Below are 12,829 nucleotides of genomic sequence, written 5' to 3' on the forward strand. Positions count from 1 at the left end.
GTAAGGTTAATGGGGGGATTGTTGGGTTACGGGTATACCGGTTACGTGGGTTAAGTAGGGTGATCATTGCTCGGCACAACATCGAGGGCCGAAGGGCCTGTTCTGTGCTGTACTGTTCTATGTTCTATGTTCTATGATCTTTGGATTCATCACAACTTCCATATTTAAAAATAGTAAAAGCATAAATAACAATCTAAGATGTACAAATCTGGGAGGAAGAATAGGTAGTGAGGAAGCTGAATGTTAAGACTGCCCCCACTTAAAGGAACATCTGTGTAAAGCACTCAGATGTGCAGGTTTTCTGTTGTATCACTGACAGCATCCAAAGATTTCATGGATTACGATTGATCTTATGATCAGAAAACCGAGACCCCTGGCAACAACAAGCAAACAGGAGCAAAGGCTGCAGAAAATTAAAGTCTAATTAACAGATTCACCAAACCCTGGTTGAAACAAATAAATGCTTCACAGCACACACTCACCAGGCCAGCTTTGCTTTTGGGGGAAATTGGTGGCAGTGCTCTGGATGTAATAATTTCCGGACCTGCAATCAGAAGGAATAGATCTTGAGAAACAAAGCATAATAACGTCAAATGGGGTCGGGAGCATGGTGAATAGTGAAGGACATCAATGCATTTCTTTCCAACCTGCCTCAATATCAGGAGGTACTGGAAAACGTTCTATATTAATTTCTCTCCAAGGGCAGCATGGTGATGCAATGGCTAGCACTGCTGCCTCATGGCATCGAGGTCCCAGGTCCGATCTCTGCTCTGGGTCACTGTCCGTGTGGAATTTGCACATTCCCCCCATGTCTGGGTGGGTTTTGCCCCCACATACCAAAGGTGTTCAGGGTAGGTGGATTGGCCACAATAAATTGCCACAGAAATTATCACTTTTTAAAAACATATTATATTATAGGGTATGAGCATCAGTGCTCGTGCCTTCCCTAACTGCCCTTGAGATGCTGCTGCCTTGCCTTCTTGAATTGCAACAGGTCATTTGGTGTGGGTACACTCAGTTATTATGAACAGAGTTCCTGGATGTGGACTCAGAATTAGAGGAGGAAAAGCAATATAGTTCCAAGTCTGGAAGGTGTGTAGCTTGGAGGAGAACATACAAGCAGTGGTTTTCATATGTATGTATCTACTGCCTCTGTCCTTCTAGATAGCAGAGATCGCAGGTTTCAAAGGTGGTGCCAAAAGGGGTTTGGCAAGTTCCTATCTTGTTTATTGGCACTGTTGACACAAAGTGTCTGTGCTGAAGTAAATGTTGAAAGTAGTGGATCGGGTGTCAAAAAAGTGGGTTGCATTGTCCTGGATGTTGTTGCACCTCAAGGCTACACTCATCTAGGCAAGTGGAGAGTATTCTATCACACTCCTGACTTATATCTTGTGGTGGACAGGTTTTGGGTAGTCACGGAGGGGAGTTACTTGCTGCAGCATTCCCATACCCAAACCTGCTTTTCTAGCCACGATTATTTACATGGCTGGTCCAGTTAAGCTTTTGGTCAACAATAATCTCCAGGGTGTTGATGGTGGGGGAAATCAGCAATGGTAATTCTGTTCAATGTCAAAGGGACATGGTTAAATTCTCTCTTGTTGGAGATGTCACTTGTTTTGCACAAATGTTACTTGTCACCTATCAGCCCAGACCTGATTATCGTCCAGATCTTGCTGCATATGGACAGAAACTACTTCAGTATCTGAGGACTTGCACTGCAATCATCATCAAATTTCCACATTTATGACCTTAGGATCCAATAGAGGCGGCAGAAAAGGATTGTGGGAGAAATCAACTCAGTCACCTCGACTGTACTGTGGGTGGTTGATGGATCTCAGTCTCTATTCGGAACCTGGATATGCGTTATCCATTCTTAGTTCCCAAATAACAGACGTTATTTGAAACTTTATTTGTCAGCTTTTTATAAGTGTCCACTGGTAAACTCAATTTCAATATAAAATTTTAGAAAGTTCCAACTGGCCCTGCAGCAAGCTAGTCAGATCAACTGTCTTTAGCAAATACAGTAATTGAATTCAAAATATAATTATATTTCTTGGTAATTTCTTCGACTCAAGATGCATAGTACCAAAAACGACTGATTGATTTAAAACAAAAGAAAATGGCGATTTTGCAAAGCAAGCAGAATAGGTTTCAGAAAGTAGGTCAGAGTGATTCCGAAATGAGTTTTCTCATCCCGATAACTGATCTTTTAAGGAGATTACTATCTTAAAGTTTCGGCCTCTTTCTGGCTGTGATTGGCTTTAACTAATTTACAATTCACTCAATTCAGCCGAACTGTCTGTCCATCAATTTAAGAGATAAAGGATTTGGGTGTGATTTTGTAATTTTCCATACCCTGACTTGTCAGTTATGCCTCGAACATTAATTAGATTAACACTACTTCCAGCTGCACAGGGGCACCAGACAAGGATGCCCACTGTCCCCGCTGCTGTTCGCACTAGCAATCGAACCGCTAGCAATCGCACTCAGGGCAGCAAAAAATTGGAGGGGGATCCAAAAGGGAGGCAGAGAGCACAGAGTCTCACTCTATGCAGATGATCTGCTCCTCTATATCTCAGACCCACAAAGCAGCATGGACGGAATCATCGCGCTCCTGAAAGAGTTTGGAGCCTTCTCGGGCTACAAACTCAACATGAGCAAAAGCGAGATCTTCCCAGTACACCCGCAGGGGGGGGGGGGGGGGGGGGGGGGGGTGCAGCACTAAAGGGGCTGCCGTTCAAACAAGCCCGACACAAATTCCGCTACCTGGGGATCCAAATAGCCCATGACTGGAAAGGGATTCACAAATGGAACCTCGCCAGCCTGACGGAGGAAGTAAAAATGGACCTGCAAAGATGGAACACACTCCCACTCTCCGTCGCGGGGAGTCTCCAGACGATCAAAATGAACGTACTGCCCAGGTTCCTCTTCCTGTTTAGATCCATTCCTATCTACATCCCCAAGGCCTTTTTTAAAGTGCTGGACAAACTTATCATGGCGTTCGTATTGGGGGGGGGGGGGGGAATACTAGGATCCCAAAGATGGTCCTACAAAAAACAAAATCCAGGGTGGGGCTAGCCCTCCCGAATCTACAATTCTATCACTGGGCGGCAACAGCCGAGCGAGTAAGGGGATGGATCCAGGAGCCAGAAGCCGAGTGGGTGCGTGCGGAGGAGGCCTCCTGCATGGGGACCTCGCCACGGCAGCACTCCCATCCCCACCCAAAAAACACTCCAGCAGCCCAGTGGTGACAGCTACCCTCCAATCCTGGAACCAACTGCAGCAGCAATTTGGCCTGACCAAAATGTCGGACAAGGCTCCCATCTGCAACAACCATAGGTTCACACCAGCACTGACTGACGCCACCTTCAAAAGGTGGAGGCAGGACAGGGGGACACTGACAGTCAGGGACCTATACACGGACCACAGGATCGCAACACTGGACGAACTGACAGAGAAATTTTGACTAGCTGGGGGGAACGAGCTACGGTACCTGTAGCTCAAAAACTTCCTACGAAAGGAGACAAGGACGTACCCACAACCGCCACGACAGACACTACTGGAAGACCTACTGGACGCAAGTATCCTAGAGAAGGGGAACTGTAGCGACATGTATGACCGACTGGTAGAAAGGGACGACACCGTACTGGACGCAACAAGAAGGAAATGGGAGGACGACCTGGGGATGGAGATAGGGTGGGGACTCTGGAGCGAAGCACTGCATAGGGTCAACTCCACCTCCACGTGCGCAAGGTTTAGTCTGACGCAACTAAAAGTGGTACATAGAGCCCACTTAACGAGAAACCGTATGAGTAGGTTCTTCCCAGAGGTGGAGGACAGATGTGAACGGTGCCAAAGAGGCCCGGCCAACCACGCCCACATGTTCTGGTCTTCCCCCAGACTTGTGGAGTACTGGACAGCCTTCTTCGAGGCTATGTCCAAAGTGGTGGGGGTGAGGGTGGAGCCATGCCCGATTGTGGCGGTCTTCAGGGTTTCAGACCAGCCAGATCTATTCCTGGGGAGGAGGGCAGACGCCCTTGCCTTTGCCTCCCTGATCGCCCGCCGTAGAATCCTGTTTGGCTGGTGGTCAGCAGCACCGCCCAGAGCTGCAGACTGGCTGTCTGACCTCTCGGAATCTCTCCAAATGGAGAAAATCAAATTCGCCATCAGAGGGTCAGACGACGGCTTCCACAGAACTTGGGAGCCATTCATGCAATTGTTCCGGGACCTATTTGTGGCCAACGAACAAGAGGAAGAATAGTCGGGTAGCCAAGAATCAGGGGAAAATGGACGGGTATCGGGGGAAGGTAGCCGGGGGGGGGGGGTTCGTTATGGGGGTTTGATGGCAAGCTAAGGCCCAAAACCAAACTATAAATAAATGCCTATAAACATGTGCCTCGGCCATATTGGGGATTGTAAAATATGTATGCCGGCTAAAGGGGGCGGCCACAATTGTTATTATGAAGATGCTTACCTGTAAATATATATGTTAATTTTTGCGTGTTTTTTTTCTCTAATAATTTGTAATATGTTGTATATAAAATATGAAAACTCAATAAAAAAAACATTTAAAAAAAAATTAGATTAACACAGCTTTTGAAAAGTCATTATGACCCTGACTGACTATTACCATGGAAACATGTCTGTCCAGGCATGGGAAGGCATCTGCCTTTAAGGAAATCTTTTGTCACTGGCCTTCGAACAACTTGAACATTTTAAGTCTTGTCTGATTAATTCCCAGTTAGTTAGCTTCTCTTACTCTCATGGTGAATATGATTCAGTCAATTACTCCTGATGATTTCTTATTTAAATCCCCTATCTACCTCATCAATAGCTAACCACAAAATCTGATTTCAAAGAACTGGTATCAAGGAGCGGTTAATCCCGAAACACTAGAACAAAGAAAAAGTACAGCACAGGAACATGTCCTTTGGCCCTCCAAGCCTGCGTCGACTATGCTGCCCGTCTAAACTAAAATCTCTACACTTCCTGGGTCCGTATCCCTCAATTCCCATCCTATTCATGTATTTATCAAGATGTCCCTTAAATGTGACTATCGTCCCTGCTTCCACCACCTCCACCGGCGCAGCGAGTTCCAGGTACCCACTACCCTCTGTACATGAAAACACCTGCCTCGTACATCTCCTCTAAATCTTGCCCCTCGCACCTTAAACCTATGCCCCCTAGTAATTGAGCCCTCTACCCTGGGAAAAAGCCTCTGACTACCCACCCTGTCTATGCCCCTCATAATTTTGTAGACCTCTATCAGGTCACCCCTCAACCTCCGTCGTTCCAGTGAGAACAAACCGAGTTTATTCAACCGCTCCTCATAGCTAATGCCCTCCATACCAGGCAACATCCTGGTAAATCTCTTCTGCACCTTCTCTAATGCCTCCACATCCTTCTGGTAGTGTGGCGACCAGAATTGAACACTATACTCCAAGTGTGGCCTAACTATGTTCTATACACTGCAACATGACGTGCCAATTCTTATACTCAATGCCCCGGCCAATGAAGGCAAGCATGCCGTATGCCTTCTTGACTGCCTTCTCCACCTGTGTTGCCCCTTTCCGTGACCTCTGGACCTGTACACCTAGATCTCTCTGACTGTCAATCCTCATCACTATCCACAATTCCACCAACCTTTGTGTCGTCTGCAAATTTACTAATCAGGCCAGTTACATTTTCCTCCAAATTATTTATATATGCTACGATCAGCAAAGGTCCCAGCACTGATCCCTGTGGAACACCACTAGTCACAGCCCTCCAATTCGAAAAGCACCCTTCCGTTGCTACTCTCTGCCTTCTATGACCTAGCCAGTTCTGTATCCATCTTGCCAGCTCACCCCTGATCACGTGTGACTTCACCCTTTTCTCCAGTCTACCATGAGGGGCCTTGTCAAAGGCCTTACTGAAGTCCATACAGACAACATCCACTGCTCTACCTGCATCAATCATCTTTGTAAGCACTGATGTTTCCCTCCCTTCCACCTCCTTGAGCAAAAAAAAGGCACTGTGAGGAAGACAAGTGTGAAGAAGGATAGCACGGCCAACAGGTAAGTGATTGGCTGGTGACTGGCAAGTAGTTTTTATTTTCTATTTTCTTTTCTCTTATTCTCTCTAGGCGTTGTTGTAAAGTTAACTTAAGGGTTAAGTCATGGCAGGAGATCCCAGACCCGTGTCATGCTCCTCCTGTGCAATGTGGGAATTCAGGGACACTTCTGGTGTTCCTGACTTCTTCATGTGTTCGACGTGTGTCCAACTGCAGCTCTTGTCAGACCGCGTGATGGCTCTGGAGCTGCAGGTGGATTCACTTAGGAGCATCCGTGAAGTTGAGGAAATCATGGATAGCATGTTCAGCAAGTTGGGCACACCACAGATAAATATTACTGAGGGAGATAGGGAATGGGTGACAATCAGACAGAGGAAAAGTAGGAAGGCAGAGCAGGGGTCCCCTGTGGCCATCTCCCTCCAAAACAGATTTACCGTTTTGGAAACTGTTGGGGGAGATGGCCGGCAGCATTCGTAAGGCAGGGACTCACTTCAGAAACCTGGGGGTGCAGGTTGCTCGAGATTGGGGGGGGGGGCTCCATAGGTACACCATTTTTATTTTGATGGGGAGGGTGAAAGCTGCTCTTGCAAGGTGGGATGGTCTCTCTCTGTCACTGGCGGGTCGGGTACAGGAGGTTAAAATGAACGTGTTGCCGTGATTTCTGTTTATTTTTCAATGCCTGCCTATTTTCCTGCCAAAGGCATTTTTTAAGAGAGATTGAGGGAAGGATTACCTCATTCATATGGGGAGGGAAGATGGCCAGAATTAAAAAGGTGCTACTACAGAGAGGAAGGCAGGAAGGAAGTTTGGGTCTTCCAAACCTGATATATTATTACTGGGCGGCGAATGTGGAGAAGGTACGGAGATGGGTCAGAGTGGTTGACTCCCAATGGGTCGGAATGGAGGAGAGTTTGGGTCGGGGGTCGGGATTGAAGGCACTAGCGACAGCGCCGCTCCCTACGGCCCCGGGGAGATACTCAGTGAGTCCGGTAGTAATAGCTTTGTTGAGAATTTGGAGGCAGTTTCTACAGCACTTCGGGTTGGGAGCAGGGTCAAGGGAAATGCCAATTTGGGCGAACCATAGATTTGAGCCAGGGAAGTGGGATGGAAATTTTCAGAGATGGGAGGAGAAAGGGGTTAGGACACTAAAAGATTTTTTTCTTGGGTGTTATTTTGTGGGATTGAAGGAGCTGGGAGCGAAATATGGGCTGGAGCAGGGGCAAATGTTTAGATACATGCAGGTTCGACACTTTACTAGAAAGGAGATACAGAGCTTCCCAGTAGAGCCGGCATCCACATTGCTGGAGGAGGTGCTGACAATAGGGGGGAACGGAAGAAGGGGGGTAGTATCGGTGATTTACGGGGCTATTTTGGAGGAGGAGAAGGCACTGATAGAAGGGATTAAGGAAAAGTGGGAGGAAGAGTTGGGAGAGGGGATGGAGGAGTGGTTCTGGTGTGAGGTGCCCCGGAGGGTGAACGCCTCCACCTCGTGTGCGAGGTTGGGGCTGATACAACTGAAGGTGTTGTATAGAGCTCACCTTCCAAGGGCAAGGATGAGCCGACACTTTTGAGGGGGTAGAAGATGTGTGTGAATGTTGTGGGGTGGGGGGCGACCCCGCAAACCACGTTCATATGTTTTGGTCCTGTCCAAAGCTGAAGGATTACTGGAAGGAGTTGTTTCGGGTAATCTCTAAAGTGGTGCACGTGAAACTGCACCCGGGCCCTCGTGAGGCCAAAATCGGGATGTCGGACTAGTCGGGGTTGGAAACGGGTGCAGAGGCAGGTGTTGTAGCCTTTGCCTCGTTGATCGCCTGAAGGCGGATCCTGTTAGGTTGGAGATCAACCTCTCCACCCTGTGCCCTGGCGTGGCGGGGGGACCTGCTGGAATTCTTAATGCTTCACAAGGTTAAATTACAACTGAGGAGAAGGATGGAGGGGTTCTACAATTCATGGGCGTTATTCATTATGTGCTTTCAAGAATTGGATAACATCAAACATTAGGGGGGTTCGGGGCTGGGAGGTTTGGGAGGAGGGGGACTGTATGTGTTAATGGTGACCATGGGCGATTCCCGATTCCTTCTTGTCATTTGTTTACGTTAACATGCGGGCTAATGTCTGGGATTTGGTGGGAGGATGAGAATGTTGTTATTGATATGGGGATTGACATTACATTCGTTACTGATTGTTGTTTATTGTTGGCTGTAAATTTGGTCGAAAATGTGAAAAAGGAGGAGCATTAAAAAATATTTTTAAAAAGACGGTGCTCCTTCTCCCAGCATACAAGCAGAACCTCAAGTTGGCGAATCTAGCTAAGAACGTTGTGCAGTGCTGGTCCGAGGAAACAGAAGAGTTCCTACGTGACTGCTTAGAGACAGTGGACTGGTCCATATTTAAGAACTCAGCGATCAACTTAAATGAGTATGCCACCACCGTCACAGACTTCATCAGCAAATGTGTGGGCGACTACGTGCCAAAGACAGCAGTATGTACGTTCCCCAACCATGGCTCAATCACGAGATTGACTCCCTACTGAAGGACACGTATGAGGCGTTCAAGTCAGGCAACCCTGACCTATACAAGAAATCCAGGTACAACTTCCGCAAAGCCATCCGAGATGCCAAGAGAGAATATCAGACCAAGCTAGAGTCACAGATGCGTTACAGACTCTCGGCGGTTGTGGCAAGACCTAAACAACATAACGGGCTACAAAGCGAAGCCGAGCAGTATCTCCAGCAGCAATGCACCCCTCCCCGATTAACTCAATGCATTCTATGCTCGGTTCGAGCAGGAAACCAGCGATCCGCTGTCGAGTACCCCAGCAGCCCATAACACACCCATGCCCACCGTCACAGCTTCCAAAGTCAGATCGGCCTTCCTGAAAGTGAACCCTTGGAAGGCAACTGGTCCAGACGAGATTCCTGGTCGTGCACTCAGAGCCTGCATGGACCAGCTGGCAGATGTGTTCACAGACATCTTTAACTCCGCTCCAAAGTCCCCACCTGCTTCAAGATGATCACCATCATTCCGGTGCCAAAGAAAAACCAGGCAACGTGCCTCAACAACTACCGTCCGGTGGCCCTGACTTCAGTCGTAATGAAGTGCTTCGAGAGGTAGGTCATGAGCGCATCACCTCCATACTCCCAGAATGCCTTGATCCACTGCAATTCACATGAAACTGGTACACAGCAGACGCCATCTCCCTGGCTCTACACTCATCCCTACAGCATCTCGACAACAAGGACTCCTACATCAGAATCCTATATATTGACTCCATCTCCGCCTTCGACACCATAATCCTAGCCAAGCTCATATCAAAACTCCAAAACCTAGGACTTGGCTTCTCACTCTGCAACTGGACCCTCAGCTTTCTAACCCACAGACCATAATCAGTGAGAATAAACAACAACACCTCCTCCACAATAGTCCTCAAACCGGGGCCCCGCAAGGCTGCGTATGTAGCCCCCGACTATACTCCCTGTACACACATGACTGCAAGACAAAATTTGGTTCCAACTCCATTGACAATTTTGCTGACGATACAACCATAGTGGGTCGGATCTCGAATAACGACGAGACAGAATTCAGGAGGGAGATTGATAACCTAGTGGAGTGGTGCAGTGACACCGATCTAGCCCTCAATGCCAGCAAAACTAAAGAGCTGGTCATTGACTTCAGGAAGCAAGGTACTGTACACGCCCCTGTCAGCATCAACGGGGCCGAGATAGAGATGGTTAGCAGTTTCAAATTCCTAGGGGTGCACATCTCCAAAGATCTGTCCTGGTCCACCCACGTCAACGCTACCACCAAGATAGCACAACTTTCAGGAAACTAAGGAAATTCGGCATGTTCACATTAACCCTTACCAACTTTTACAGATGCACCAAAGAAAGTATCCTACCTGGCTGCATCACAGCCTGGTATGGCAATTAGAACATAGAACGATATAGCGCAGTACAGGCCCTTCAGCCCTCGATGTTGCACCGACATGGAAAAAAAACTAAAGGCCATCTAACCTACACTATGCCCTTATCATCCATATGCTTATCCACTAAACTTTTAAATGCCCTCAATGTTGGCGAGTTCACTACTGTTGCAGGTAGGGCATTCCACGGCCTCACCACTCTTTGCGTAAAAAACCCACCTCTGACCTCTGTCGTATATCTATTACCCCTCAATTTAAGTCTATGTCCCCTCGTGCTAGCCACCTCCATCCGCGGGAGAAGGCTCTCGCTGTCCACCCTATCTAACCCTCTGATCATTTTGTATGCTTCTATTAAGTCACCTCTTAACCTTCTTCTCTCTAACGAAAACAACCTCAAGTCCATCCGTCTTTCCTCATAAGATTTTCCCTCCATACCAGGCAACATCCTGGTAAATCTCCTCTGCACCCGTTCCAAAGCTTCCACGTCCTTCCTATAATGAGGCGACCAGAACTGTACGCAATACTCCAAATGCGGCCGTACTAGAGTTTTGTACAACTGCAACATGACCTCATGGCTCCGGAATTCAATCCCTCTACCAATAAAGGCCAACACACCATAGGCCTTCTTCACAACCCTATCAACCTGGGTGGCAACTTTCAGGGATCTATGTACATGGACACCGAGATCACTCTGCTCATCCACTCTGCCAAGAATTTTACCATTAGCCAAATATTCCGCATTCCTGTTATTCTTTCCAAAGTGAATCACCTCACACTTCTCCACATTAAACTCCATTTGCCACCTCTCAGCCCAGCTCTGCAGCTTATCTATGTCCCTCTGTAACCTGCAACATCCTTCCGCACTGTCTACAACTCCACCGACTTTAGTGTCGTCTGCAAATTTACTCACCCATCCTTCTGCGCCCTCCTCTAGGTCATTTATAAAAATGACAAACAGCAACGGCCCCAGAACAGATCCTTGTGGTACGCCACTCGTAACTGAACTCCATTCTGAACATTTCCCATCAACTACCACTCTCTGTCTTCTTTCAACTAGCCAATTTCTGATCCACATCTCTAAATCACCCTCAATCCCCAGCCTCCGTATTTTCTGCAATAGCCGACCGTGGGGAACCTTTGCACTGAGTGCTGAGCTTGTGGCATTTGAGTGCTACAGTGAGAGTTTGGTGACTGAGGGAGTTAGGTGAGGAGGGAGTAAGGTGCTCCTTACATTTCATTTCCTATATTTATCAAAGAGCGTGAAGGGAACCAGGAGTTTAGAGTACAGCTGACTGGAAGCAGAGTCGGAGGGCGGAGGTCCAGTTGGTCCACAGGGCAGCTAATTCTGTAAAGTAAGAGGGGATGGAGGCTAGGGCAGTTGCATGCTCCTCCTGTAGGATGTGGGTGGTGAGGGATACCACTGGTGTCCCCGCTGACTATACCTGCGGGAAGTGCACCCAACTCCAGCTCCTCAGAGACCGTGTTAAGGTACTGGAGCTGGAGCTGGATGAACTTCGGATCATCCGGGAGGCAGAGGGGGTCATAGAGAAGAGTTACAGGGAGGTAGCCACACCAAAGGTACTGGACAAGAGTAGCTGGGTTACAGTCAGGGGAAAGAAAACTAACAGGCAGACAGTGCAGGGATCCCTCGTGGCCATTCCCCTTCAAAACAAGTATACCGTTTTGGATGCTGTTGGGGGGGATGACCTACCGGGGGAAGGCCCCAGCGGCCAGGTCTCTGGCACTGAGTCTGGCTCGGGGGCTCAGAAGGGAAGGGGGGAGCATAGAAAAGCAATAGTAATAGGAGATTCAATGGTTAGGGGAATAGATAGGAGATTCTGTGGTCGCGAGCGAGACTCCCGAAAGGTATGTTGCCTCCCGGGTGCCAGGGCCAGGGATGTCTCTGATCGTGTCTTCAGGATCCTGAAGGGGGAGGGTGAGCAGCCAGAAGTCGTGGTGCACATTGGTACCAACGATGTAGGTAGGAAAAAGGGTGTGGAGGTAATAAACAAGTTTAGGGAGTTAGGCTGGAAGTTAAGGGCCAGGACAGACAGAGTTGTCATCTCTGGTTTGTTGCCGGTGCCACGTGATAGCGAGGCTAGGAATAGGGAGAGAGTGCAGTTGAACACGTGGCTGCAGGAATGGTGTAGGAGGGAGGGCTTCAGGTATTTGGATAATTGGAGCGCATTCTGGGGAAGGTGGGACCTGTACAAGCAGGACGGGTTGCATCTGAACCAGAGGGGCACCAATATCCTGGGGGGGAGGTTTTCTAGTACTCTTCGGGAGGGTTTAAACTAATTTGGCAGGGGAATGGGAACCGGATCTGTAGTCCAGCAACTAAGGTAGACTATAGTCAGGACGCCAAAGCACATAGTGATGCAGTGGGGAAGGTAACAATGACAAAGGAGAGTACTTGCAGGCAAGGAGATGGGTTGAAGTGTGTATACTTTAATGCAAGAAGCATCAGGAATAAGGTGGGTGAACTTAATGCATGGATCGGTACTTGGGACTACGATGTGGTGGCCATCACGGAAACTTGGATAGAAGAGGGGCAGAAATGGTTGTTGGAGGTCCCTGGTTATAGATGTTTCAACAAGATTAGGGAGGATGGTAAAAGAGGTGGGGGGGTGGCATTGTTAATTAGAGATAGTATAACAGCTGCAGAAAGGCAGTTCGAGGGGGATCTGCCTACTGAGGTAATATGGGTTGAAGTTAGAAATAGGAAAGGAGCAGTCACCTTGTTGGGAGTGTTCTATAGGCCCCCCAATAGCAGCAGAGATGTGGAGGAACAGATTGGGAAACAGATTCTGGAAAGGTGCAGAAGTCACAGGGTAGTAGTCATGGGCGACTTCAAC

At 48.2% G+C, this 12,829-nt stretch overlaps 1 protein-coding gene across 1 annotated transcript in view; it reads right to left on the reverse strand.

Moving 5' to 3' along the window:
• tmem181 (transmembrane protein 181) overlaps positions 1-12,829 on the reverse strand; it is a 364,173-nt gene that overhangs the window by 212,567 nt on the left and 138,777 nt on the right. Inside the window, 1 exon segment of the mRNA XM_038802279.1 lies at positions 483-544. Within this exon segment, the coding sequence (XP_038658207.1) occupies positions 483-544 (62 nt within the window).

This window comes from Scyliorhinus canicula, chromosome 1, assembly GCF_902713615.1.
Source record: "Scyliorhinus canicula chromosome 1, sScyCan1.1, whole genome shotgun sequence".
NCBI lineage: Eukaryota > Metazoa > Chordata > Chondrichthyes > Carcharhiniformes > Scyliorhinidae > Scyliorhinus > Scyliorhinus canicula.